The sequence below is a fragment of the Pelobates fuscus genome, chromosome 8 (assembly GCF_036172605.1).
Source record: "Pelobates fuscus isolate aPelFus1 chromosome 8, aPelFus1.pri, whole genome shotgun sequence".
Lineage (NCBI taxonomy): Eukaryota > Metazoa > Chordata > Amphibia > Anura > Pelobatidae > Pelobates > Pelobates fuscus.
In genome coordinates, this window is record NC_086324.1 from 117,974,651 (window position 1) to 118,002,237 (window position 27,587).

General features: G+C 40.6%; 1 protein-coding gene across 1 annotated transcript in view; it reads left to right on the forward strand.

Moving 5' to 3' along the window:
- The window catches only part of RBFOX1 (RNA binding fox-1 homolog 1), a 1,085,723-nt gene extending 1,059,022 nt beyond the window's left edge, over positions 1–26,701 (forward strand). Inside the window, exons 11-12 of the mRNA XM_063430238.1 lie at positions 14,726–14,801; positions 26,052–26,701. Coding sequence (XP_063286308.1) covers positions 14,726–14,801; positions 26,052–26,174 — 199 coding nt within the window. The 3' untranslated portion in view covers positions 26,175–26,701. The remainder of the gene's footprint in view (positions 1–14,725; positions 14,802–26,051) is intronic.
- Positions 26,702–27,587: the final 886 nt, after the last annotated feature.

A 27,587-nucleotide genomic window follows, 5' to 3' on the forward strand; every position in this document is an offset into this window, starting at 1 on the left:
TTTGGAGCACACAAATCTCAGTGTCAAATATAAGAGTTGTGTTTTAGATCAACTTAAATAGAACCTTTGTATTTTGATAGCTGAAATTGCATCTATTAATCATTTGAAACCACCACATTATAAAAGTGAAGGACACCAAGAATAGAAGCAGTTTCTATGTATTTAAACATGTTCTTTTCGTTCTTGCAATACAATACATTTTAATTAATTATATGTGTAGTAAATACATTTATGTGAAAAAAAATCCAATTTAAGGAGCATAATCACATATGATTTCTTTCCGTCTAACACATATTTTATGTAGCATGAAATGAATGATTGAAAATTAACAACTTTAATATGAATTAAATTATTCATGGGTATAGAAAGAAAACCTATAACGTCTGAAGTGAAACTAATGTTGATGTAGTCAAATCAATATGCATATGTAATTCAAACTATGATGTCTATATAATAACATCAATTGAGTGTGACACTTTGTTTCTTTAGATTCCTTGTGTTTACTGTGGTATTTTTCCAACTAAATGGCATTCATTTTGTTGACTTAAGAAGAATTAAATACTGAGATGAAGCTGTCAGGAACTTAACTGTGTTCAACAGGTTCAATATAAACTGCTTAAACTCACAGCAGATGAGCTCTCCCTCACAATCACCATAAAGCATTGTGTTAAAGTACCACTTTTGTGCATAGTGTAATTTTTAATTGCATTCATAATTGAGGAAATAGATGTCTTTTTGGTAATCTGCTGAATGAGAGCTCAAACGATAACTTCGTGAAAGTTAAGCACACCTAACTAATATGCAGGACTCCATATAAATTGGGTCAAACCTAATAAGGCAAAATTTGAATTAAATAGGAGAGAGTTATCTTAATATGATTTTGATAATTGTTTTGGGTGTTTTTTGTTTTCTCTCAAATAATTTTGGAGCACTAAATATCTTATTGATATATGCTGGACTATTCCATTATTGGTTTAGCAGGACCAGGTTTTTTAGATCCTCTACAGAAGAGAACTTTCTCTGTATGGTAGTGTGTTGTGGCTACTTTCCTTATGTGACATCTCAAAAGATATCAGTTCTTCTTTTTTCATTCATCAGCAAAAGTTTAATAATTAATCTATGAGAAAGTTTAGCATGTTTCTTTACTGCAATTCTTTAAGAACATTGTCTTTAAAGCTCATATTGCTGGTTTCACATAGTATGGATGTGACTTTAAAAAAAAATGCTGGCTTTCCTGTGCAGTTGCTGTTTGCATTACATAGTTCTAAAAGTAGTTGGCTGCCCCTATCACCACTGCTGTTTGTTCTAACACTAGAGCCCCTACTGCAGACTATCAGGGTTCACCCTGTTATTAAGGGTGTAGATATTGCAGGACAGCAATTTCTAGTCTCAGGCTATGCAGATGATGTACTCCTCACTCTGACACAGCCAATGGAATCCCTGCGAACCTTATCAGCTGTCTTAACTGAATACGGATCAATATCCAGATTTAAGGAAAACATAGAGAAAGCCAGTGCACTCCCGATAGCCCTCTCAGCAGCAGACATGGCATTTGTAGCGGATATCTATCAGGTCCAACTGGGGTGGGACTTCATTAAATACCTAGGGATCAAACTACCAGCAGACCCCACTAAACTATTTCACCCCAATTACACCACCATGTTTAACACACTGATGGCAGACATGGAAAGGTGGGTAGATAAACCAATGTTATGGCTTGACAAGATACAAGCTGTCAAAATGACCGTACTCCTACAAATATTATCCTTGTTCCAGGCTTTACCCAACTATTCGACTAAAAAAGATCTAGCCCCATTGCAAAAGGCTATCAATACTTTTGAGTGGCAGGGGAAAAGGCATAGAGTTCCCTATATCGTCCTAAACTGGCAGGTAGACTCAGCCTCCCACATTTGCATTTTTATTACTTAGGAGCACAATTGACACAAATAACAATGTGGCACTCACCACCAGATGAATGCATGTGGTCAGTCACTCCTGATGGGAGCGGGCCTCCCACAATTTTACATCTGGATCCCTAGGGATCAGAGAGCTTTGTTGAGAACTGATTGCCCAGCCTTTCTCACCTCCCTCTGGGACAGATGCGCCCAGAAATATGACCTAACTGAACTACAGTCTCCCATGATGCCCATATTATGCAACAGAACATTTTTACCTGGTTTGAGGAGTAGAAGCTCTAAGGGACTTGAGTATGCAGGTCTTCAAAGAATCCACCAAATACATAATATTATCCCATGTAACGAACTTCAGGATAGAACAAGGCTGACAATGTCAGATTACCTCTGATACTTACGAGTCAGAGACTATGCCCAAAAATAGCAAAAATCAAAAAATCAGCACACAGCTAACGTTCTTCGAAAAGATTTGCAAATCAGAATCTTACCAGGCTGTATTCACACTTATGCACCACAACAACAGTTAAATGGAAGGCAGAGCTAGGCGAGACATTGGAAGACATAGACTGGCAATACATCTGGGAGGCCAACGGGCAAACTTCCAGATGTGTTACAATGCACGAACAATCGTACAAAACGATGTTCCGGTGGTATACCACCCAGTCAAGCTCTATCAAATGCACAAAACACAGGCAGACCAATGCTGGAGACTATGCGGACATAGAGGCACGTATGGACATATGTCGTGGAGAACTTTTTATTTTTTTATCCTATCACTTAGGACATATAAACATATGCACATATTTTATATATATATATATATATATATATATATATATATATATATAATATAGAAAAAATCCCATGCACTCACGCTTAATCGTTCCTCATTAGCCGGGTGCCAAAGCCTGGACTCCAAAGATACAAAGAAATGCCAAATAGTAGCTGCTCACCGGTCTTTTAAAATCCAAAAGTTTTATTAAATCATATTAAAAGCTGTGATCGGTCACAGATTTTAATATGATTTAATAAAACTTTTGGATTTTAAAAGACTGGTGAGCAGCTACTATTTGGCATTTCTTTTTATATATATATATATATATATATATATATATATATATATATATATATATATATATATATATATATGTAGATATATATAAAAAAAAAACAAAAATAAAGAGATGCACTCTGAGGACTTAACAAGTGAAAAAAGGGGATTTATTCCAGTAGGTATAACATAAAAAATTAACTAACGTCCAAATTAACCAAGGTCCTTGAGAAAGACCTGAATGGGTCGAAACGTCGGTTAATGTACCTGTATATGTATATATATGTATGTATATATATATATATTTCATAACAGACACTATATTGGGGGGGGGGGAGCGAGAGGAGAGGGGAGAGAAATAATGTGAAAAAGGGGAAACACCCACATTTTGTTGGGATATAATTCACATAAAATTACAAAAAAGAAAAAAGAAATAAGACATATACACTATTATATAGCTAAGCATGTTTACCCTCAAGGATTTGCTATAAATTATGATATAAATGTAAAAAAAAAAAAATCTTCTCCTCTCCCTCTCTATCTCTGTTTGATGTCCTACAATAAACCGCAATGGGCAGTTAAGATTAAACCAGGTACACATCAATTATATGATGATGCATCTTTTGGAGGGCACTTTGTGGCCCTTCAGGCTGGGGGATTAGGTTTTTTTTGTGGTGTTTGTATGCGTGTTTTGTGTTGATGTTTTGTGTTGATTCTATATCAGGAAAGACAGAGAGAGTGATCTCTATGTATGTGGAGGGAGAGTAAGCAGATTATGAATTAACATGTTAAAACTCACATCCTTAAATGTATACTTTTGAATACTTCTCAAAAGAGAATCATTTTTTAAAATGTTCTAAAAAAAGGAAAATATAGATTTATGCGGGGCGCAAGAACCTCAATGGCGTGCATGTGATAAATTGCCGCTTAAATCTAAATACCCTCACATTTTCATTTATTCTGTACCTAGTAAAAAAAGAGAGGTTGTAACTCTTGTATCAGACAAGCTTGCATTTAAGTTGATTTATCAGGAAACCGATAAAGAAGGCAGGTATCATATTCTTATTGGAGAAATTAACAACCATATATACACCATAGTACAACCATATACACCATATGCCCCTAAACACTCCTCCAATAGGTATATACAAAAACTATTTAATAAAGTAGAAAAAAATAAACAAGGAAGGGTTATACATCTTAGAGACTTTAATATATTAGTGGATCATGTCTTAGTATAGGAATAGTTTGAGATGAAAAGGAAATGTAGATTCTGCTAGGGAATCGCTAGGGAACTTTGGTGACATTCTGAGGAAAAGTGGCATGTGTGACATATGGAGGGTATGGCACCCTCAATAGAGGGATTATACCTGTTTTTCTCATACACATCAAGTATATTCAAGAATAGATTATTTTATAGCGGATGTGGAGACAACAAAGAGAGTAAAAAAAATTGTTATTACCAACATAACTTGGTCTGATCATAATGCATTGATAATGACAATTAAAGAGGACTTTGTTAAAGATAGATCAAAATGGCGATTCAATAAACAAATTTTATATAATGAACAATTTTTTTTTTAAAGAAAATGAGAGTAAAGAAATTCCGATATCCACAATATGGTGTGCATATAAACGCACGATAAGAGGTCATCTAATTAAATTAGGATATCAAGAAAAAAAAATTCAAGGAATTTAGCAGAGTTCTATATAGAGTTAGACCGACTTGAGAAAATAAATAAGATCAGCCTCTTTATAGATATCGGTGAAAAATTTAGAAAGATCAGAGAAGATATTAATGATATGCTGATCCAAAAAGCTAATTTTTCTTTGCAGAAAATTAAAAGAAGCTGATATTATAAGGGGAATAAGGCAAATAAACTTCTTACCAGTAGATTAAAAAATGAAAAATCTAGAAAAGTAATCTCTAAAATCGCTCAGGGAAATAAGACTATTCTTGCGCTTTCAAAGATAGGTCAAGCGTTTCAAGATTTTTACTCTAATCTATACAATTTACCAGAAAAGAATTAGCCAGTAAATATATTGGACTTTTTGAATAAATATAAGATATCTAAGATCAATTAAATCAATTCAATTTACCTTTTTCTTCATTCGAGGTTTGTAAAGCAATTAAAAAACTCAAAACCGCAAAGTCCCCAGGCCCAGATGGCTGTAGTAATCAATTTTACAGATTACTGAATAGAACTTTAGTGAGAGTTCTTACCAGTATGTTTAACTATTTTAGGGAAACAGGTAACATTCTGCAAGAACTGCTTAGAGCCTATGTAGTACATATGCCCAAACAAAATAAAAATCCAGAAATAATTGCAAACTATGGGCCTATATCTTTGTTAAATACAGATATAAAGTTATATTCTGCATTAATTGCAACAAGAATAGGTAAAGTAATTCCTGCAATTATATACTGGGATCAGGTGGGGTTTGTTGCAAGCAGATCTCCAGTGTATAATAGTAGAAGATTAGTGGATGTGAATGTCCCTCCTGGCTCTGTCGCTAGACACCGAAAAGACCTTTGACAGAGTCAGGTTAGACTTCCTCAAAGCAGCTTTATTTGCATTTGGTTTTAGAGGAGACATTAGTTGATCCATAATGGCCCTGTAAACTTCTCCTATGGCTAAGTTGGTTGGTAGTGCGTTTTCCTCTGAATGGTTCCAATTGAAAAATGAGACCAGACACGGTTGCCTGCTATCGCCATTGTTATATCTTATTGCTATAGAACCATTAGCAATAGCGATTAGGGCTAACAGCCAAATTAAGGGACTGCGTATTTTGAAGATAGTGTCAAGTTAACAATGTACACTGATGACATAGTACTCACACTTACTGATCCATTTAATTCCATGAGAACTTGTCCCCCTTATGCATGAATTTTCAGAGCTTTCAGGCTACAAATTGAACTTCGATAAAATGGTTGCACTGACATTTAATATGACTCGGGATGTCATCGAAGGTCTAAAAAAGGAATTTGGCTTTAACGTTCAAGAATCATTTAAGTGTTTGGGGGTAGAGATAATTAGAGATCCTTCCAAAATAATGGAACTAAATGTTTTGTCTTTGTTAAAAGAAACTGGTAGAAAACTAAAGAAATGGAGTTACATTGAAATATCATGGTGGGGGAGAATAAACATGGTGAAATCCTATATACTTCCCAAGCAGATCTACTAGTTTCACATGGTGCCCATAGCATGTCCAGATAGTTAGTTATTATTAGTGCAGACCATTATCAATAAGTTTATTTGGCAGGAGAAGCGAGCACGAATTAGTGCTAAACGTTTGGCACTTACTGTCAAAATGGGAGGTTTGGGTTTACCCCTTTTAAATGCATATCATCAAGCTTGTAATTTATCACATGCTCTTATTACTCAATCAGAAGATGCCAAGCAGCAAATCTGGTATAAAATCAAACAAGTATTGACCCAGAATATACAGCATAAAAATGATTTGAGCATGTTTTCTGGCAGGTTAGGAACAAAAACAGAAACTTGGCAAAGGCAAAACTTGACAGCATGATCCTTGGAAATATAACAAAACAATTGGAGAATTGTAAAAGCAATATTTTTTTTATTCAAAATAAGCTAAATTCATGCCTTTCTTTAAAACATATCATTTATAATATGGAGGATTTAAATCTACAAAAATGGATGGAGGGAGGCATTTTCAAATGCAAAAGTAACTTAATGAGTAATAATAAATTAAAATATTTTCACACATTGAGTATTGAATATAATTTACATAGCAAATAAGTTTTCACTTATTTGATAATAAAGGGTTTTTTAAGCACACATCTGACTATTAAAACAGATAACATGGAGGAATTAGAGAAATTATTGAAAAGAAAAACCTTAACGAAGTTGGTAGCTGGATATATAGATCTGGGTACAAGTGATCCTGACATATATATTAAACATATTCTCAAGAAATGGGCTTTGGATTTAAAAACTCCAATTAGTTGTGAAGACTGGAGGAAGTCATGGGGGGAGGCCTATAAAAACATTCACACATGTCTTAAAGGGACACTCCAGGCACCCAGACCACTTCTGCTCATTGGAGTGGTCTGGGTGCCAACTCCCAGTACTCTGAACCCTGCAACTGTAATTATTGCAGTTTTTTATAATCTGCAATAATTACATTGCAGGGTTAACTCCACCTCTAGTGGCTGTCTACTAGACAGCCACTAGAGGGCACTTCCGTGTTTTTTGCAAATATTTTCTTTGCTAGAGCGTCGCTGGACGTCCCCACACTGTGTGAGGACGTCCAGCGTCGCTCAATTCTCCATAGGAAAGCATTGAAAATCTTTTTCAATGCTTTCCTAAGGAGAGACCTAATGCACGTGCGCGGCATTGCCGCGCATGCGCATTAGGTTACCTCAGCCGGCAGGCAGGATCAGTCTCGCCCACCGGCTGACATGATTACAGGGAGGAGCAACGCCAACCCGAAACCACCACCGAGGGACATCGGCGGGGTCTCAGGTAAGTGACCTGAAGGGGTTTTCACCCCTTCAGCTACTGGGGATGGGAGGTGAGAGGGAGAGGGAACCTGCTGTGCCAGGAAAACTGATTATTTTCGGGGCACTGGAGTTTCCCTTTAACTTACTAAAGTGTCAATATAAACTTTTAAAACAATGGTATCTGGCACCATCCAGATTGTCTAAAATCTATCCACATAAAGATCATAGTTGGGACGAGCATGCTGCAGGACGCTCGGTGAAAGAGCTCCGCATCCCTGGCCGGGGAAAACGACAACTGCAGCCACAAATAAGAGAAATGGTCCGAAATAAGAAGCTGTCAGTCCCAGGGATGACGGCAGCCAACTCACCTAGACGAAACACGGGTCGATGGACGAATGTATCGCAACACCGTCGGATCTGCGAGCCCCTCACAGGCAGACAACATGGCGCCGGCCTATCTGGGCGCGGAGAGCACAGGGGAATCACCTCAAAGCAGCGTGCGAGCTGATGCCCTAACGCTGATCCGAGCAGAGCTCTCACAAATCTCTGCAAGGATGCTAACAAAGGCAGACACCGGCACCCTGGTGAAGGAGATGCGGGCGGCCATGCGAGAGGAACTGGCCGGCCTGCACAAAGACCTGAGCGCCTTAGAACAGAGAGTGGAGGAAGTGGAGGTGGCGGCCCGGGAAAGTGCACAGCAACACAGAGCAGCTGAAGTGGCTGCAACCCGACAAGGGAACGTACTACTCCCAATCCGCAGGCAAGTTGAAGACTTGGAAAACAGGAACCGACGCAGCAACATCCGCATCCGCGGACTGCCAGAAACAGAGGCAGAACCGCTCCCAGCCACACTGCTAGCACTGTTCCACCAGATACTGGGAGGGGAGGCCCCTGCTGACCTCAAGCTGGAGCGCGCACACAGGGCACTGGGACCGCTGAGGCAAGATGGACGACCCAGAGATGTGGTGTGCTGCCTGCATCTATGTAGCATGAAAGAGAGGATCATGGCGGCAACCAGGGGAATGGCCACCATACAATTCCGTGGCTCTGAGGTATACCGTTCAAGTGCACAAAGATGCAAGCAGACCCCATGGGTCGCTTCATCTTTCTAAAGGGCACTATCGCCGAAAACACGTACACCTTCGCGAGCATCTACGCTCCTAATGCCCGGCAACATAGATTCCTCAGAACCACGATGTCCAAACTGGACCAGTTCCGCGAGGGCCTACTAGTGGCAGCAGGCGATCTGAACGTTGCGCTCGAACCCAACCTCGACACCTCCAGAGGCGTTAGCTCCTACCCGCCGCACGGCCTGAGAGACATCAGAGACACGTTATGCAGGGCAGGCCTCGTGGACTGCTGGAGAGCCCTTCACCCGAGTGCCAGAGACTACACCTACTACTCCCCGGTTCACCGACGGTATAGTAGACTAGATTATATCCTCATGGCTCAAGAGCTCCTCCACTTACTCGTCTCAACTGAGATACGCTCGATGAGCTGGTCCGACCACGACCCGGTCCTGACGTGCATCCAGTCCCCCTTGTTCAGACCCAGGAACGGGCAATGGAGGATGAATGACTCACTCCTGTCGGACGTTGCCGTCGTCTCGGAACTCCGCACGACGCTAACTACTTTCTTTGAGGAAAATTACGCCCCTGACATGCCGGCCCTCACCATATGGGAGGCACATAAATGCGTGATTCGGGGAACGTTTACAATATATGCACCCGAAGAAAAAGAGAACAACGGAAGCACATTGCGGAGCTTTGTAAGCAGATCTCTGAATTGGAAGAGGCGCATAAGGCCACGCAGTCCGACCGGGACTATAAGGCCCTCCTGGATGCCAGAAGGACACTTCGCGATATCCTACAACAGAAACTGCAATATACTATACGCCGGTCCCACCGCTTCTTCTATGAATATTCGGATAAATGCGGCCGCCTCCTGGCTAGAATGCTCCAGAAGAAGAGACGCTTGTATCACATCTCCAAAATTAGAACTAAAGACCAGACGATGACCCAGATGCCGGATAAAATAGTGGAGTCCTTTCGGGTGTTTTATGAGACCCTATACAACCTTCCCACCACGACTACGCCAGACACGATTCAACGGCGGGAACAATAAACGTCTGAGTTTTTGCGGGAAAATGTCACTAAGACACTGAACCGAGGGGAGGCGGACGCATTGGAGGCGCCCATCTCGCTAGAGGAGCTGCAGGCGGCGCTGAAAGGATCGAAGCTCAATAAAGCCTCAGGCCCGGACGGTCTACCGGTCAGGTACCTCAAGGAGTTTGGGGATGTGCTGCTGCCCAGATTCCTGACGGGCATCAACTCCTTGCTAGAGGGAGGAACGCTCCCGCGGGACTCCCTAACAGCGACAATCACCGTCATCCCAAAAGAGGGCAAGGATCCAGCAAGTTGTTCCAGTTATAGACCAATCTCACTTCTGAACGCGGATCTGAAGCTCTTCACAAAGATACTGGCCCCCCGCATCCGCACCACACTCCCAGACCTAGTGGGTCCCGACCAAGTTGGCTTCATACCCGGCCGTGAGGCTAGGGACAACACCATAAGGGCACTAAACGTCATTCATGCGGCCTGTAGCTACACGCAAAAGCTTGTGCTCCTCTCCACCGACGCGGAGAAGGCCTTTGATTGAGTGGACTGGAGGTATATGGAGGCTATGGGTTTTGGACCGCACCTGATGACCTGGATCCTCTCCCTCTACACGACCCCGACTGCAAGAATACGGGTTAACGGAGCTCTCTCCGACTCGGTGTCGATTCGAAACGGGACGAGACAGGGCTGCCCGCTCTCCCCCCTCCTGTTTGCCCTCTCCCTGGAACCGTTCCTGGGGGCAGTCAGACGGGATGGGGGTATAAGGGGGTATACCCTGAAGGGCACGACACACAAGGTGGCAGCATATGCTGATGATATGTTGTTCTTCCTCAACGACCCCTTGGTTTCCATCCCAAACCTGTTGCGAGCCTTCTCGGAATACGGACTCATATCTAACATGAAATTGAACGCAGATAAGTCGGAAGTCATGCCCATCTCACTGAAGGACCCGGAAGTCGCCCACCTGCAAGCCCAATTCAGATTCACCTGGTGCAAGACGAAGCTTAAATACCTGGGGATATGGCTCACCACGGACCCCACTCAGCTTTACTTGCAAAACTTCACCCCAATACTACTCACGCTGAAACAGGACCTCGTCCGATGGGCCGGCCTCTGTGTGTCATGGTTTGGCAGAAGGAATGCCATTAAAATGAACCTCCTACCACGTCTGCTGTACCTCTTCCAGACAATCCCGATACGAATCCCGACGACGTTCTTCAGCACCCTGGACACAGCTCTTTCCGGATTCGTATGGCAAGCCAAGCCACCCAGATTAAAGAGAACTCAACTGCAGCAGACAAAAACACAAGGTGGAGTGGGACTCCCGTCGATCCTAACCTACTACAGGGCAACACACTTACACCGTATAGTGGACTGGCACACACGGAGGACGGACAAAATATGGATACACATGGAGCGGGAGCAGGCTGCGGGGATGCTGCTGGCAGCTGTTTGGATGGACGAGCATATGAGGAGCAAGCCGACGCGGACCCACCCCCTGATTGGGGCGACACTACAGGTCTGGTACTCCATACGGACCAAACTCTCGTTGACCACGACACCGGGGCCGCTGACCCCAATCACCCACAATCCCGCCGTTGCGGGGGGTCTTAACCCGCAAGATCTCAGGACGCTTGGAGCAACGGACTTCGCATACATGCAGCAATGGTGTGCGGCGGACGCCCTTAAACAACTCCCAGACCTTATCCCAGACAGGACCCCGACAAGTCTGGAGAGATTCCGCTACTTTCAAATAAAGACGTACTACACCTCACATGGCGGAAGATGCCTGTTCCACAGGAGCATGATGGGGTTCGAAGACCTCTGCAGGGCCCGCTCACGCCTGAGCAAGGGGGTATCCACACTATACACGATGCTCCAAAAGGCAGCCCGTCCGGAACCGGCAAGGTGCATGGCGCGATGGGAAGACGCCACGGGAGTCACGCTCACTGAACAACAGTGGACGGAAATCCATATACTCACTCATCAAAGCTCAATGAGCTCAAAACACCAGGAGCGCAATTACAAATTGCTGACGGGATGGTACAGAACCCCAGAGCGGCTACACCGGATGAACCCATACGCCACCGACTTATGCTGGAGATGTGAGGAGGCAATCGGGACAGACCTACACATTTGGTGGTCCTGTAGAAAAATAACCCAATACTGGACTCAAGTCCACACACAGATCAAGATAATTCTGGACACCGACCTCCAGCTACAACCTCTCCAGATGCTCCTCCATCACACGGAGATGCCTGTATCGAAGTATAAAAAATCGCTTACGAAACATCTGCTGAACGCAGCCAAACTGCTCATCCCAGCCAGATGGCGTACCGCGCAGGTTCCTAACCTACAACAGTGGATGGACAAGGTAGAAGAGATCCACGGGATGGAAACACTCACAGCATCTCTACGGGGAACCACGGAGCGATGCCTACAGACGTGGATGCCGTGGATAGACTTCATCTCCCGAAGAGGGACCTAGAACCCCAGCTCTGCGCTCCGGAAGGATGGAACATTGGGAGACAACTCAACCTAGACCCAGATAGAGGTGGAGGAAACACATGACTGAGACCGTTGGGTTCGACGGTGGATGGCGCTTGGGGGCGGGCCCCGCTGCCCGGGCGGACACCTGGGGGGTAGTCTTTCCCTGTCCTCCACACGCCTAACCCTCTCCTCCCTGCTCTACCCCAACCCGTTAGATGGCCCACCACATTGGCCCTAGCACCGACACACACTTAGTACACCTCCGGCGCGGACACGAACCCTACATCACCTAGAACGACTTACGACCCTAACAACTGCACCTGCGCGGATGTGGGGACCATAAGATCCTGGATGGAACCGTTTTAGAGGCTAAGCCGCAACTGGGAACCCAGCATTCACAAATGAGGGCCACAGTTAGCACACACTCAGAGTTTGAGCGGGGATATAGGAGGCACAGAGGGTCCCGCAGCGAGCCCGACGGATGCTTTAACGACAGAAGACCCACACGGAATGAACCAGGGGGGATGAGGGTAGGGGGGGTGGATAACGGACACGCCAAACTGCTCCCAGACATGAGAAACCTAGATAACGCACTAGTCCACTGACATACTCCCCCCCCCCCCCCCCCCCGTACCCTCGCACGCCCTGGCCCCATTTCCCTACCAATGGATCGGACCCTCAACTGGTAGTCGCCACACCTGAACTGGTATGATCTACAATCGTATATAGCAGACTGATCTTAGTATGACCGCCATAGACTACTTGAATCTCCCTAACTTGCATTCCGGCCAATACAGCTGTTTAGTCCTGGTAACACTGGCCAAAACTTAGCTAACGGTTAAGGACACCATGTCTGGCCACCTTGATGTATACGTTGACACAGTACAAAGGACGTGAAGTTTAAATTGTATTCGTTTACCCATGTACTACAGTTTTGCCACAATATCCTTGTTCAAATTTCAAATGTCATCTAACTTTTTGCAATGATGACAAATAAACACAAATTAAATATAAAAGATCATAGTTGTTTGAGAAGTGGGGATCGAAAAGGGGAATCTCCACCTATGCTGTGTGTGTCCCCCTAAAGGACTTTTTTTGGAATATGATCAGGAGCAAGATTCAAGTGCTTACTAAAAAACCCTGTAATTATAACCCTGGTCTGTTCTTACTACAGCTGAATGTAAAAAAAAATTGGGATGTGACCCCCCTTTAGTTACACATTTATTGCTAGTGGCTAAAATAATGATAGCTAAAAATTGGAAATCATTTAATACTCCAATCTGCTCTATAGTAAAGGAACAGCTCAACTATCAATTAAAAATGGAAAGGTGTAGGATTAGATTCTCTCCCCCAGACCTCTTAAGGGAAAACCCTCTATTTTTTATGTAAAGGGTAACTTAAAAAGTATTCTTGGCCACTTTGTTAAGTGTTGTATGTTTTATGAACATGCACACAGGGCACTTTGATGGGTACTGTTAGTTTCTCTAATACGGAGATAAGGGCTTTCAATGTTTCTGAATTTGGAATGAACATATATGGAACAATTTTTCTATTAAATATTGTATATTGTGTTTCTGTATGCATATGAAAAATAAAAAACTAAATATTAAAAAAACGATTGAATTCAACAGCAGTATATTGCTCATCAATTGTATATATGTAACAGCAAAACATAAATGAAAAACAAATGAAAGATGTTATATATTCTCAGAAATGTGTTATTTATGGATATTTTTCATGCAGTGGGGTAATTCTTTACACATTATCACATTAAGGACTATGATTTTTCTTTTAGTATATATATATTAAAACAAAAACATAGAATTAAGAACACTGAGATTATAGGGAATTAGATTATATGGATTAGATTGTATGGAATTACAGAAAGTACCTAAACAATTTTCAGATCAGACTGATACCACCCATAAAGATTCATAATGCTGCAGGTGCCCTCTGTATGAGATGTAGAGCAACAAGATACAACCATTTAAGCATGTTTAAGGCCTTGTCAGTGTAGCTGGTATTGTTTAAGATAAACTGAGCACGGAATCCATGCATGATTTACACTTGTAACATAGGGAAACCCTAAACCAGTGATAGCTAACCCTGACACCATAAATTGTTTCTGGACTACATTTCCCACGATGCTCAGCTAGCTTTTAGAATTCTAAGCAAATGCATTAGAGTAAAAACAGAGAATATGATAACACTATTGACAATCAAAAACTCAGTGGCTTGACTTTTGCTTAGTCCCTGCTCAGGTCTTAAACAGGCTTTTCTTGCTTGTGCCATTATCAGACTGAGTATCAAATTAATGTTGCCCACAAGGGCAATCTTGATGCAAAACACTGGCAAGCTGCTCAAGAAATATAACAACATAATCGTTTTAGCATTTTATTTGGTCCTTATCAATCAGATATAGCTGATGCTTTTCTAGGCAAAATGAGCATGGGGACCAATTATGTGTTTTACTTTTTGCAGGAACACCCTGTTCAAATACATAAAACCAAAAAGATATTTATAGGATATGGTAAGTAAGTATTGTCTTTGAAGACATCAAATGACTCAAGTAGATAGCAAAAAAACCTATTGAAGAATAAGAAAGGTCAGAGAAAGCAGACATTTTGTATATCTTTATTTTCATATTTATTAGGTAAATAACCATTTGTTTTTACTATTCTTTCAGTTACGGACGAGTTTATGCTACCGAACCCTACCACTCCACACTTGCTCCAACAGCCACCTACGGCATTGGTACCATGGTAAGTATATTTTTTTTAGTATGCTTTATATATATATATATATATATATATATATATTTATTTTTATTTTTAATATAAAATACATTAATTTCCAAAATAAAATTGAGTAATATTTGTTTTATGTCATTTTTAGCTACATTGTTTGTTAATAATTTAGGTATCATCAGTAGAGTTGAGCGAACGCTAACCGCAAAGTTCGGAGTTGTACCGAACATTACGGTTTTTGGACCCCGGACCCGAACACGGACATTTCAGTGTATGTTCGGGTTGGAGTTCGGTGTTCGGCGATTTAATGACGCGTTTTGAAAGGCTGCAGGGCAGCCAATCAACAAGCGTTTGACTCGTATGCCCTTAGAAGCCATCACAGCCATGCCTGCTAATGGCATGGCTGTGATTGGCCAGTGCAGTATGTGACCCAGCCTCTATATAAGCTGGTTACTTAGTATTATTAAATTATGCCCCTACTCGCTATACCGCAAGTAGGGGTATGTCTATTAAACAGTGAGCATCCTGTGGCTGCTCACTGTTAAAAAAAAAAAAAAAAAACATTCCCCCTCCTAAGCCCCTACACGCGACACGCGAGTGGGGACTTTTAAACTAAAGGGGGACCTATTGGCCCCCCCGACCCCCACCCCTGAGTGGCAGGTGGGGGCCCTAAATATCAATAAGGGGGGACCTATTGCCACCCCCCGGCCCCCACCTCTGAGCGGCGGGTGGGGGCCCTAGATTTCAATAAGGGGTGACCTATTGTCCTCCCCCCGGCCCCCACCCCTGAGTGGCGGGTGGGGGCCCTAAATATCAATAAGGAGGGCCTATTGTCCTCCCCCTTGGCCCCCACCCTTGAGCCGCAGGTGGGGCCCTAAATATCAATAACGGGGGGACCTATTTGTGGCAAAAGTGACCTCGCCACAGTTTTTTTGAGGGGCCTGTTTGCCAGCCTCCTGCCCTGCGACTATGGCCCTGGGATGTATTGCCCTTTAAGGAACTGATTTGGGCATATTGTATTTTATTATGCTGCTGCTGGCCCTTTAAGAACCATCTGGGGACATACTGTGGAGTTACTGGGTGGCCACCATTTCATGTGTCAGAGGCACATGGTGAGAAAAATGGATGAAGCACATGGTGAGAACAATGGATGGCGGCAATTTGAACTGTTTTGACTTTTCTACACGGTGCCATCTCGCCGGTATTTGGTGCACAAAGACATCGTGCAGTAGTTTTAAACTATAGAACAGGGGACACATTTAACAGTAATTCTTTTTCATATAGCTTGTATATGTTCTGCGGAATCTGCATTAAACCGTATCTTCCAAACTACTGAACGGATCTGGGTGAATTTTGGATATGTGGTTATATTTTTTATGGGGTATATTTTTTTATGGGGTTATTGCATGTTTTGGGGTCCCTGGGATATGTTTTATAATACTGTATTTTCCTGCCTGTGATAATTAAGTTAGTCTATTGTGTATAGATAATTGTATCACAGGCAGAGGGGAGGATTTCTGATGTAATGAATGGTTGTGTTAGCTGTGTTGTAATGTGTTGATTGGTTGTGCTTCAAAACCCTGTGGGCAGTACTATGTTTGTAGAATGTGAATAAAAGAGGCTGTATGTGCCAGTACAGAGAGTTCTTCTTCACCCTCAATCTAGAGTCCTGTCTCTTATTGGGGGAATTGTTATATCACTACATGGGATCTTTTGGATCAACAGCAAAAGCATATGCGAGGAAGGCTAAACTTGATGGACGCAAGTCTCTTTTCAGCTATGTAACTGTAACTATGTAACTATGCTCTGCATACTCTCTTGGATAATCACTTCTAACCTATTTTAAGAGCTTGTTCCTGTCTTGCTCTCTGAAGGAGTCTACTGTGGTTATGGTGTCGGCTGGAGTGCTTGGAGCCCTCAGGAAAGCGCTAGGAGCATCCTTCAATGGAGGTACCCAGTCGGGGTGCCAGGTGATCCGTTACACTATTGTCCTCCCCCCGGGCCCCACCCCTGAGTGGTGGTGGCCCTAAATAAAAACGTAACCCCCCCCAGGTGATTAGGGGTCCCCAAACCCCTAGTCACCCCCGTCCCAAAAAAATATGACCCCTACCTATCCCCCTCATCCTAAAAATAATGAGGGGGGAACCTGATCTAAATACCTGTAAAATAAATAAATAAATAAACTTACCATTTGATATCTTCTTTCTTCTAAACTCTTTCTTCTAAAACGAGCGCAAATAAAAAATAAAAAAATGTCACCCATGGAGGGCTCCACGCAGACTGAGCTCTGCAGAGCGGGGCAAGGCTTATAACGCCTTGCCCCGCCCTGCAATTAGGCTCAGCGCACTCTGATTGGTGGGTTTAAGCCATCCAATTAGAGTGCTCTGACAGGTAAATGAAGAGACTGACAGGTAAGTCTCTACATTTACCTGTCACAGCACTCTGATTGGTTAGCTTGAAATCCAGTCAGAGTGCTCTGTGTCATTTTACACAGCGTGGGAAAGTTCTTTGGAGTAGATCAATTTAGGTCTTTCAGCCTTTTAGTAGATAGCTCCCTAATACCGTGGGAATTAGGGAGCTATCTACTAAGTGGCTGCTTATTTTATGTTATTTTAAGTTATTTTAAGTGATTTCCCTATCCACATTTGTTTGCAGGGCACTGGTCCTACTCTTTCCCCCTATTTTACTTCATTTTGCAGCCCTCTAGCCCTTTCCAGGACTTTTTTAGAGGCATTTTAGTGCCCAAAAGTTTGGGTCCCATTGACTTCAATGGGGTTCAGGTTCGGGGTCAAGTTCGATCCTGAACCCGGACTTTTTTTCGAAGTTCAGCCGAACCCGAACATCCAGGTGTCCGCTCAACTCTAATCATCAAAACTTAATAATGTAACTGGTAGTATATACTGTATATATATATATATATATATATATATATATATATATATATATATATATATATATATATATATATGGGAAAATATCTGGTTGACTGATATCAGGTTGACTCACTATTCCCGAAATTGAAATTTTGTTCCCGATCTTCAGCACTCATTCATGTGAAGGTTTAGTTTTGTTGAATACTTCATGTGACAGTTTGGTTTCGACGAATATCACCGATGGAAAAATATTCTGATTTTGAGAAAGGCGAGCAAGCCGAAACGCGTTAAGTGGAAGTGGAGGTGGACTTTCTTTTTAATATAAGGTTTTACCTTTCTGTTTGTTTCAATAAAGCTGTTGATGATTTTTCACACATATATCCGGCATCCTGGATTTTTTTGTTGTGTTGCACCCAAGTGACAACAAACAGGAACCTAGTATCAAGATACTTATCCAGTGGCTACCTATGCCTTCTGTATATTGAAACCCTTAGTCTGAGCCAGCTTGTGGAGTGGCTCAGAACCATGTGAGTGGATCCATTTATTTAAATACATATAACTGGTTTTAGCTATACTACCCTATGTGTATGTTCTATTTTATTTTTTAGATTTTTACCAATATTGTCCTAAGTCTGGTAATATTTTATTTTGTGTGTGCTCTCACCATTTTACATTATATAGTACACTTGGTTTTTGTGTGGTTGAAGTGATACACAAGGTGATTGTAGCACCACGCTCACCATTTTTTAAAATCAACTTTACTATTTTATTGTTATTAACGAATTTGTATAATCGCCTGAGATTTTAACTCTATTTTAGACCCAACTCTAGATAAAACAACGCCTGAAGGTATTAACGTAAATAAATTAGTTATCAAACAAGCTAAATCTTTGAACAACATTCTAAATCAATACAACTTGTTTGATATATGGAGATTAAGCCACCCTTTTGACAGGGATTATACCTGTAACAGAGATTCTTGTACCCCGGTTGGGTACCTCCGCCGACGGATGCTCCTAGTGCTTAATGAGGACTCCAAGCACTTCTCCAGACACCATAAGTACTGCAGACCCCACGAACCGCCGCAGCTTAGTTAGGGTCTCGCCATCTCCTACCCACCCTGGACCTACGACAAGGCTTCAGGTTCCAGTGGGTGAACCTCTCTTCCTCCAGAGCGTGAAGAAGGAACAGCTCTTACAAGAGCTAGTGATTATTCAAGGGAGTATGAAGAGCATAACCATCCCTTGTAGCAGTTTCCCCCAATAAGAGACAAGACTTCTTGATTAAGCATAAATCAGGAACAGCAAGTTTAATGGCACACACTGGTCTTTTATACAAGTTTTACAGCAAAGGTGACCCCCAGGTGGACCTAGTTGGGCACCGAATACAAAACATACGAGCCAATAAAAACAGAAGTTTACATTCAGACACTCCCATATAGTGTACACAATCCTTCCCCTCTGCCTGTGATACAATTAAAGAAGACAATGGACTAACTCAATTAACTCTAAGCACAAAAAACATACATACAAAGTCTGGAAAACACCCCAAAACACCACATATCACATCCCCTGATAGCCCTGATCTGGGTGAACAACATATCTGACAATCACCCAGATCAGTGCATGGGTTCAGGAATTTCATGGAAGTCATAGTTTTGACCGACTGCAAGCATGGCCCCTAACGGTCGGTCTCTCTGTCTTGAGTACAAAAGTACATAATTCACATGAACAGAGCCTGTTTAAAGTATTTTAGCCAGGTTTATCACAGGGGCCAAAGTCACAGGGTAGGAGGCTGGTAAACAGGCCCCTCTAAAAACCAGTGGCGAAGTTGCTTTCATCACAATACCCATCTTTCCAAAAACTCATATTTCTTACTCACGGATTGATATGATCTTGGGAAACTCACTTCTTATAGAGGAAGTTAGGAAGTTCAAACAAATGAAGAAAAAATTAATGCAAATTTGAAAAGATCTTCTGTCCCTTCTTTGTCTGACAATCTAATTTTTAAATAGACCTATTTCTACCTAGGAGATACAGGCTGTAATTACCTAGCTACAAGTCCCCTGGTCCCGATGGATTTACCAACCAATTCTATAAATGATACATTCATAAAGTCATTGGAGCTATGGTTTCAACTTTTAACAGCGTCATTCAAACAGGAGAATTCCCAGTTGAAATGACCAGATTATAACAATTCTAAAACAAGGAAAAAAAACACAGAGGTTGTAAACTATTGACCAATATCATTAATAAACGTCGATGTTAAGATTTTTGCCTTAGTTGTATCTAATAGACTTAAACCTTTGATAGAATAGCTAATTCATTGGGACCAGGTAGGTTTTGTCCTGGGCAGAAATTCTGCAACAAATGTCCGAAGGGTGGTAGACATTTTTGATTTTTCTAAAAAGAGATGCTTTTCCTTCCTGACAGAGAAGGCCTTTGACAGAGCTTAGTCGGATTTTACGAAGGCTTCTCTGGAGAAATATGGTATAACAGGTTTTTTTCAAAGAGCTATTTTTTCTCTATATAAAACTCCTTCTGCTCGTACTATTGGACCTAATATTACTGCAAATTGGTTCAAACTTTCTAATGCCACACAACAAGGGTGTCCCCTTTCTCCCCTACTTTTTATTTTAACCATCGAATCATTAGAAGCTAATATCAGAGACTGCTCGGAGATAAACGGACTAATAGTAAATTCCTAAGAAGCTCAAATTAACTTATACGCTGATGATATTCTTGTGACTATGATAGAACCTTTAAATTACCTGGAAGCTCTTATGAAAGAAATCAATGAGTTCCATCAAGTTTCAAATTTTAAATTAGGGACACTTTAGTCACAAGAATAACTACAGCTTATTGAATTTATTCTGGTGAGAAGAATCATTAACTACATGCTTTTTTCTGTAAACACTGTATTTTCAGAGAAAATGCAGTTTTAACATTACAGCCTAGTGATAACTTCACTGGCCACTCCTCAGATGTCTGTTAGAGATCCTTCCTGGGTCATGGCTGCCTAAAATGCATCCAAACATTCAGCGTCTCCACCCTCTGCATGCAGACACTGAACTTTCCTCATAGAGATTCATTGATTCAATTCATCTCTATGAGGAGATGCTGATTGGCCAGGGTTGTGTTTGAATTGTTCTGACTCTGCCCCTGATCTGCCTATTTGTCAGTCTCAGCCAATCCTATAGAGAAGCATTGTGATTGGATCGGGCTACCACTTCTGCTGATGTCAGCAGGCAGTGGGCAGGTCTAAAGAAACAGGCACAAAGCATGCAGCTGCAGACTTAAATACGAGTAAGATTTACTATATTTGTGGAGGCATTAGGGGACCAGGGTGACTAGATGGTGGGTTTAACCCTATAGGGTCTGGAATACATGTTTGTGTTCCTAACCCTGTAGTGCTCCTTTAACCCCTTAAGGACCAAACTTCTGGAATAAAAGGGAATTATGACATGTCACACATGTCATGTGTCCTTAAGGGGTTAAATATGTCTAAATCTATTATGATGCTATTAAATGTGGATAAACTCCACATTGAGGCGAGTCACTTTAAATATCACTTTTCCTGGGAATTAAATAATAAAATGTGTTTTAACTATTTGAGTGTTAAAATTGTTAATGATGTAGATAGGACAATGGGAGAAATATTCTCCATATTTTCAGACAAACTAATGCAAAAATGAGTGGAGACAAGAGGATATTTAGTGGATGGGCAGACTGAATTCCATACGTGCATATATTTTACCCAAATTGCAATACCTGTCCCAGATGATTCCCCTAAAAACCCCAAATAGCTGTTGATGATTCAAAATAGCTTTGATACATTCATTTGGAAGGGTAAGAGACCAAGAATCAAAAGAATTATATTAGCGAACAAAACAAAAAAGGGTGGAATCATGGGCGTCCACAAGAATTTTTCCGGGGGGGGGGGGGCAGGGCATAATTGTAATGACATACATGCTTGGTCCCTTTTTGACAGTATCATGAAAGGAAAGGGGCATAGTCATTATCACATAAAGTCAAGGTGAATAGCATAGTATTCCTTAAGAATAGCTATAGTATTCCTTTAAGTAAATAAAAGGAACATTCTGGTCACCATAATAACTTAGTATAAATGAAAATGCTATGATGCCAGGAAGCCCATAGGTGTTTTTTTTCCTTTAAGGGGTGAAACTGCTCTCAAATGGTTTAACCCCAAAGACTTCCTCCAGCTCCAGATCTCCATGTCTCTCAGTGGTATTCAGCTTCTGAACCAGAGTGTCAGGAAGTGCAGATTGACGTCAGGCATGGGTGTTGCAGATTGGCTAGAGTGGTCAGTTGACGCTCTAAGCCAATCGCTAGTTCCCAGTTCATAATAAAAATAAAACATACAAAACTTAAATAATAAAAAATAAAAAAATTTTATTTTTTATGAATTTTTTCCTGGGGAGATGAGAAGGTCCAAAGTTTCCCTGCCAGGCCCAGGTAACAAAGCCTTATGATGTGGTGTCCAGATTAAAGTGGAGGGTTCACTTCACTTGTCCTTCCTGCTCCAATCTCCTTTTCTTCTCCTTCATTTGACACAGTCTTCTGTTTCTTCTGACACTGTCTCCTCTCCTCCTCGGCTCCTTCTGCTCCTTTACCTTTCTGCTACTTTCTGCTCCTTGCAGACCCTTTCTGCTCCTTCTCCTACTTTACCTTTGTGCTTCTTGCTGTCCCTTCCTGATCCTTTCTGCTCCTTCACCAACTTTACCTTTGCACTCTTTCTGCCCTTTCCAGCTCCTTGCTACCATTTTCTGCTCCTTCTCCTACTTTACCTTTGTGCTCCTTCTGATTCTTTGTGCTCCTTCACCTTTTGTCTTTTCCTGCTTCTGCTGCCCCTTTCTGCTCTTTGCTGACCCTTCCTGCACATTTCTATTCCTTTTTGCTCCTTCTCCCACTTTACCTTTGATTCTTTCTGCTCCTTTACCTTTGTATGTCTTCTGTCCTTTTCTGCTATTTGCAGACCCTTCCTTCTCTTTGCAGCTCCTTCTCCTACTTTACTTTCATGCTCCTATTGATTTTTTTCTGCTCCTTTACCTTTGTGCTCTTTCTGTCACTTTCTGCTCTTTGCAGACCCTTCCTTCTCCTTGCTGCCCCTTCTTGCTCCTTGCTGCCCCTTCCTGCTCCGTGCTGCCCCTTCCTGCTAATTTCTGCTCCTTTTCCTACTTTACGTTTGTGCTCCTTCTGCCCCTTCAAGCTCATTGCTGACCCTTCCTTGATGTCCCTTTCTGTTCATTCTGCTCCTTCTACTTTACCTTTGTGCTGCTTTACCTTCCAGCTACTTGCTGACCCTGCCTTCTCCTTGCTGACCCTGCCTTCTCCTTGCTGACCTTTCCTTCTTCTTGCAGTCCCTTCCTTCTTCTTGCATACCCTTCCTGCTCCTTGCAGACCCTTCCTGCTTCTTGCTGCCCCTTCCTGCTCCTTGCTGCCCCTTCCTGCTCATTTCTGTTCCTTTGTGCTCCTTCTCCTACTTTACCTTTGTGCTCCTTTCTGTCCCTTCCCGCTCCTTGCTACCCCATTCTGCTCCTTGATGTCCCTTTCTGCTCATTGATGTCCCTTCCTGCTCATTTCTGTTCCTTCTCCTTTTTGCTCCTTCTCTTACTTTGCTTTCCTCCTTCTTGCTGACCCTTCCTATAGTCTGTCTCCCCCATCCCTCACTTACCTGATCTATATGCTGTCTCCCCCCCATCCCTCACTTACCTGATCTGTAGGTGGATCCCCCATCTCTAACTTACCTGATCTGTAGGTGGATCCCCCCCATCTCTAACTTACCTGATCTGTAGGTGGATCCCCCATCTCTCACTTACCTGATCTTTATGCTGCCTCTCCCCCCATGCCTCACTTACCTGATCTATAGGCTGTCTCTCCCCCATCCCTCACTTACCCGATCTATAGGCTGTCTCTCCCCTCCTCCTTTCTCACTTACCTGATCTTTAGGCTGCCCCCCATCCCTCACTTACCTGATCTATAGACTGCCCCCCCACCCCTCACTTACCTGATCTATAGACTGTCTCTACCCTCATCCCTCACTTACATGATCTATAGGCTGTCACCCCCATGCCTCACTTATCTGAACTATAGGCTGTCTCTCCCTTCCCCCATCCCTCACTTACCTGATCTGTAGGCTGCCCCCATTCCTCACTTACCTGATCTGTAGGCTGCTGCCCCCATTCCTCACTTACCTGATCTGTAGGCTGCCCCCCATCCCTCACTTACCTTATCTGTAGGCTGCCTCTGCAGTCTGGAAGTTGCTGGCTGCATGTGCTGTTCCTCTGCGGATTCAGTCAGGAGAGAGAAGCAGGAATAAGATGTAGCTTCCTATCCCTACTGGCCGGCGCCGGTATTGCACTGTATTTTCAATCTCACATGAATAATAGCAGAACAAGCTGAAAATCCAGGAAACTTTTTCAATCTCCAACTGTAGCTTTGCTACATCTTGATTGGTCCATTCTGGAACATCTAGACCAATGTCTAATTATCCATTGTTTTATTGCAATTAAAGTATTGATTGCCCATTCATGGAAATATCCGTTATTTTTTTCAGCACATATAAAAAAAAAATTATCTTACAAATGAATATGGAGAAGAAATATACCTATATAACCTCCCTTTTGCAAAAAAAAAAAATGAATAATCTAGAAAGATCGTCTCGTTATATAGAACAATGGTCTCCACTCCCCTGAGTAGATGACCAAAAATTATTTTAAATTATTAATGCCATTGAACATCAAAATAAGGATATCTAACATGGTAATCTGTGAGCTCTGAACACCTTTTTGTTTGTTTTCTTAGTTTGTAATTGATATTTGTATAATGCATACTATATAGAATATTGATTCTTCTATTCCTTTTAGTAGAAATGTGCATTATCATTGGAGTGTATTCTTTTGTCTTTTTATGTCAATCTTTTTTGTCAATGTAAAATAATAAATAAAAAGAATATAAAAAAAAATAATAAAAAATTATGGATAGTAGATCAGGTATCAAACAGATCTCATCAACAAAGCATTCCAACGAGCCACTGAAATGCCTAGAGAAGAAATTCTAATTAATAAAAATTAAAGAAGATGATTTTTCAAGAGTTCTCACTTGTATTACTAAATTTAGCATGCATTCGAAAAATATGATTTTTTTATTTTTATTAATAATAATTGGAATAAGGAGATCTGATCCTCAATGATGTGTTATTTTATTCCAAATCTTCAAGTTTAAAAAAACTTTAGCCCCGACCATGAAGTATAATTCAACTAATTTAAACTGCTTGCCTGGGTGCAAATAACCCACATTGAAATATGTAGCATAAAAGGAAAAATAGGATACACTTGCAGCTCTTAGGTTAAAGATGACTGGTGTATTTATAGAAAAAATTTTTTTTTCTAATTATTTTAAATTATTCTGTAATGTGGATTCTGCCATATACTGATTAGTGAAGGACAGAATAAAAATAAATAAATAAATAAATCAACAATAATAATACATATATGAGAGCAACAAGGACTCTTTTCTGGCTAAACTTTTTACAGCTTTAAAGAAAGGTATTCCCTTCTTTAATATAACTTACAAAATAATCAAAACAAAATAATTCCTTTGTCATTTTACCAGTTACATTTATATAGGATATAGAAATGTTTTGTGTTTTTTAAATTTTTAAATTACTAATCTGAAATCATAGCATTAAATTTTTATTCTTAACGTTTTCATACAATATATGTAAATGTTAGTTCTGATTTTATTAATATATGCAGTTAGAGGAACATTTCAAGAATCATAAATACTGTAGTTGTTATGGGTCCAGGAGTGCAGTGCTGGCTTCCCCTTTCTAGTATATGTAGTCAAACTGTTTAGTAACACTTTAACTTTACACATCTTCTGTGCCAGAAGATTTCTGTCTGTTGGTTGGTGCAGGATTTAGCTTATTGGCTGAGAGGAGTCAAATGACTACAGGACTAAGCTCAGGAGAGTTAACATCTGCTACGCAGGAGCTTGTGCCTCTTCTTGAGCAGAGAGGAGGTACTTAGCAGTGCCCATTGGACTTATGGTGAGAAGCCAAACTGAATATTTTGACATTTACATTGGAAGATGCTAGGGCATGTCTAGCCACTTCAGTTTGGTTTTGTGGTTATGGTGCTTGTGGTGTTTCTTAAACAAAAATAAAACTATAAGTGTCATGAATAGCTCTGTTTTTCCAAGGATGTTGTGACTATTGAAATTATTTTGTTAATTTAATGCTATATGCCTTTTATTGATTTCTGTTTTGGGGAGGGGGAGCATGTGCAGTAATAATGAAGCAATAATTTGTAAGGTGCAGTTGTTAAAACAAATAACTTTAAAAACCTACCAATGAAATTGCTTTGTTTCAGAATGCTTTTGCACCCTTCACTGATGCCAAGACTAGGAGCCATGCTGATGATGTCGGTCTCGTTCTTTCTTCATTACAGGCTAGTATATTCCGAGGGGGATACAGCCGTTTTGCTCCATACTAAATGACAAAACCATAAAACTCTTCCAGTGTGGGGAAAAAGAAGCTTTCCGAGGCCTGGGTATTGCAATACATGCAGTAGTGCATCATTTTAGCAACTCTAAAAATTGTGTAAAAAATACATAAAAATAAAACATATAAAAGGAAAAACACATTTTTTATCTTATACCTCAGATATTTTGTTCTGTGTATTTTAATATTGTGAGTCTTTATTTTCTGAAGGTTCTGTAGTTGATTGTTGGCTGTAGAAATTTTTGAGGTTGACCTAGAAAGCTATTGCTGCAGATTTTAACAAAACTGTTTTAGTGCCACAATCAAGAGTGCTATACAATGTCAATTAATTATATATGCTGAATATTAAGCTATTTCAATTATTACATTTTGTAAAAGTGTAAGTGACTTTAGTAGTCATTTTGCCATTTATGTGTAATACAGTTTATTTGAGAGGGCAAAATGCTAAATCATCAAAATCAAGTTTATCACTGCACTAAATTCTTAAATTACTTTGGTTTGGTGATGACAAATTGGTTTTCATTCTTTATATCTGGTACAAAGGGACTCTGATAAATATGTATTCTTTAAAAATATTTCTACAGTCAGTATTCAGCTATAATAATAATTAATATGGCAATATTAAAAAAAAATATCTATAAATAATTTACAACTGCTTAAAATAATACATAAATCTAAATGTTATTAGGTCATCAACAAATATTATTTTTATGGTTCTTCCAGTGCAAATCGTTGATTTAATTGCAGGTTTTTATAATATGGCAGGGTGCGTTATTAAAAAAGATGTTAAAGTTTGTTTATATTTTTTTCATCTTTAAAAAGTAGAAAAAGGAACATGATTAAAAACAATAAATTATTTATACTGATTACAAATATTCAATTGTACATCTGAGCAGTAGCATAGGTAAGTGCTATACAAATATACACAGCCTATAATGTTAGTTTTAACATAGTAGATCAATGGTTAGAAAAAAATAAAACATAATTTTTATGGAATAACATAATAAGTATATTAAAATTTGTATATGTATTTTACAACTGAAATCATTATGCAGAAATGTTCATGCTATTTTCAACTGCTTGATACTTTTTCAAATGTTACTATATTGTGTAAGCAACCTGCAATTTTTCAGTTTTCATCTAAAACAATATCATCTGACTTCCAAATAGCTTTTTATCTTTTTTTTTTATTAAACAAAGATGCAATAGGTAGTAAAATATAAAAGCACGCCAATATATGGAAATTGGTAGAGTACAGTCCTTCACCGAGAAGTACCAAAATACAAGGATTTTAATAAATGATAATTTTACAATTATATATATATATATATATATATGTATATATATATATATATATATATATATGTATTTATTTATTTATTTTTCAACCTCTCTGTCTTGAGAA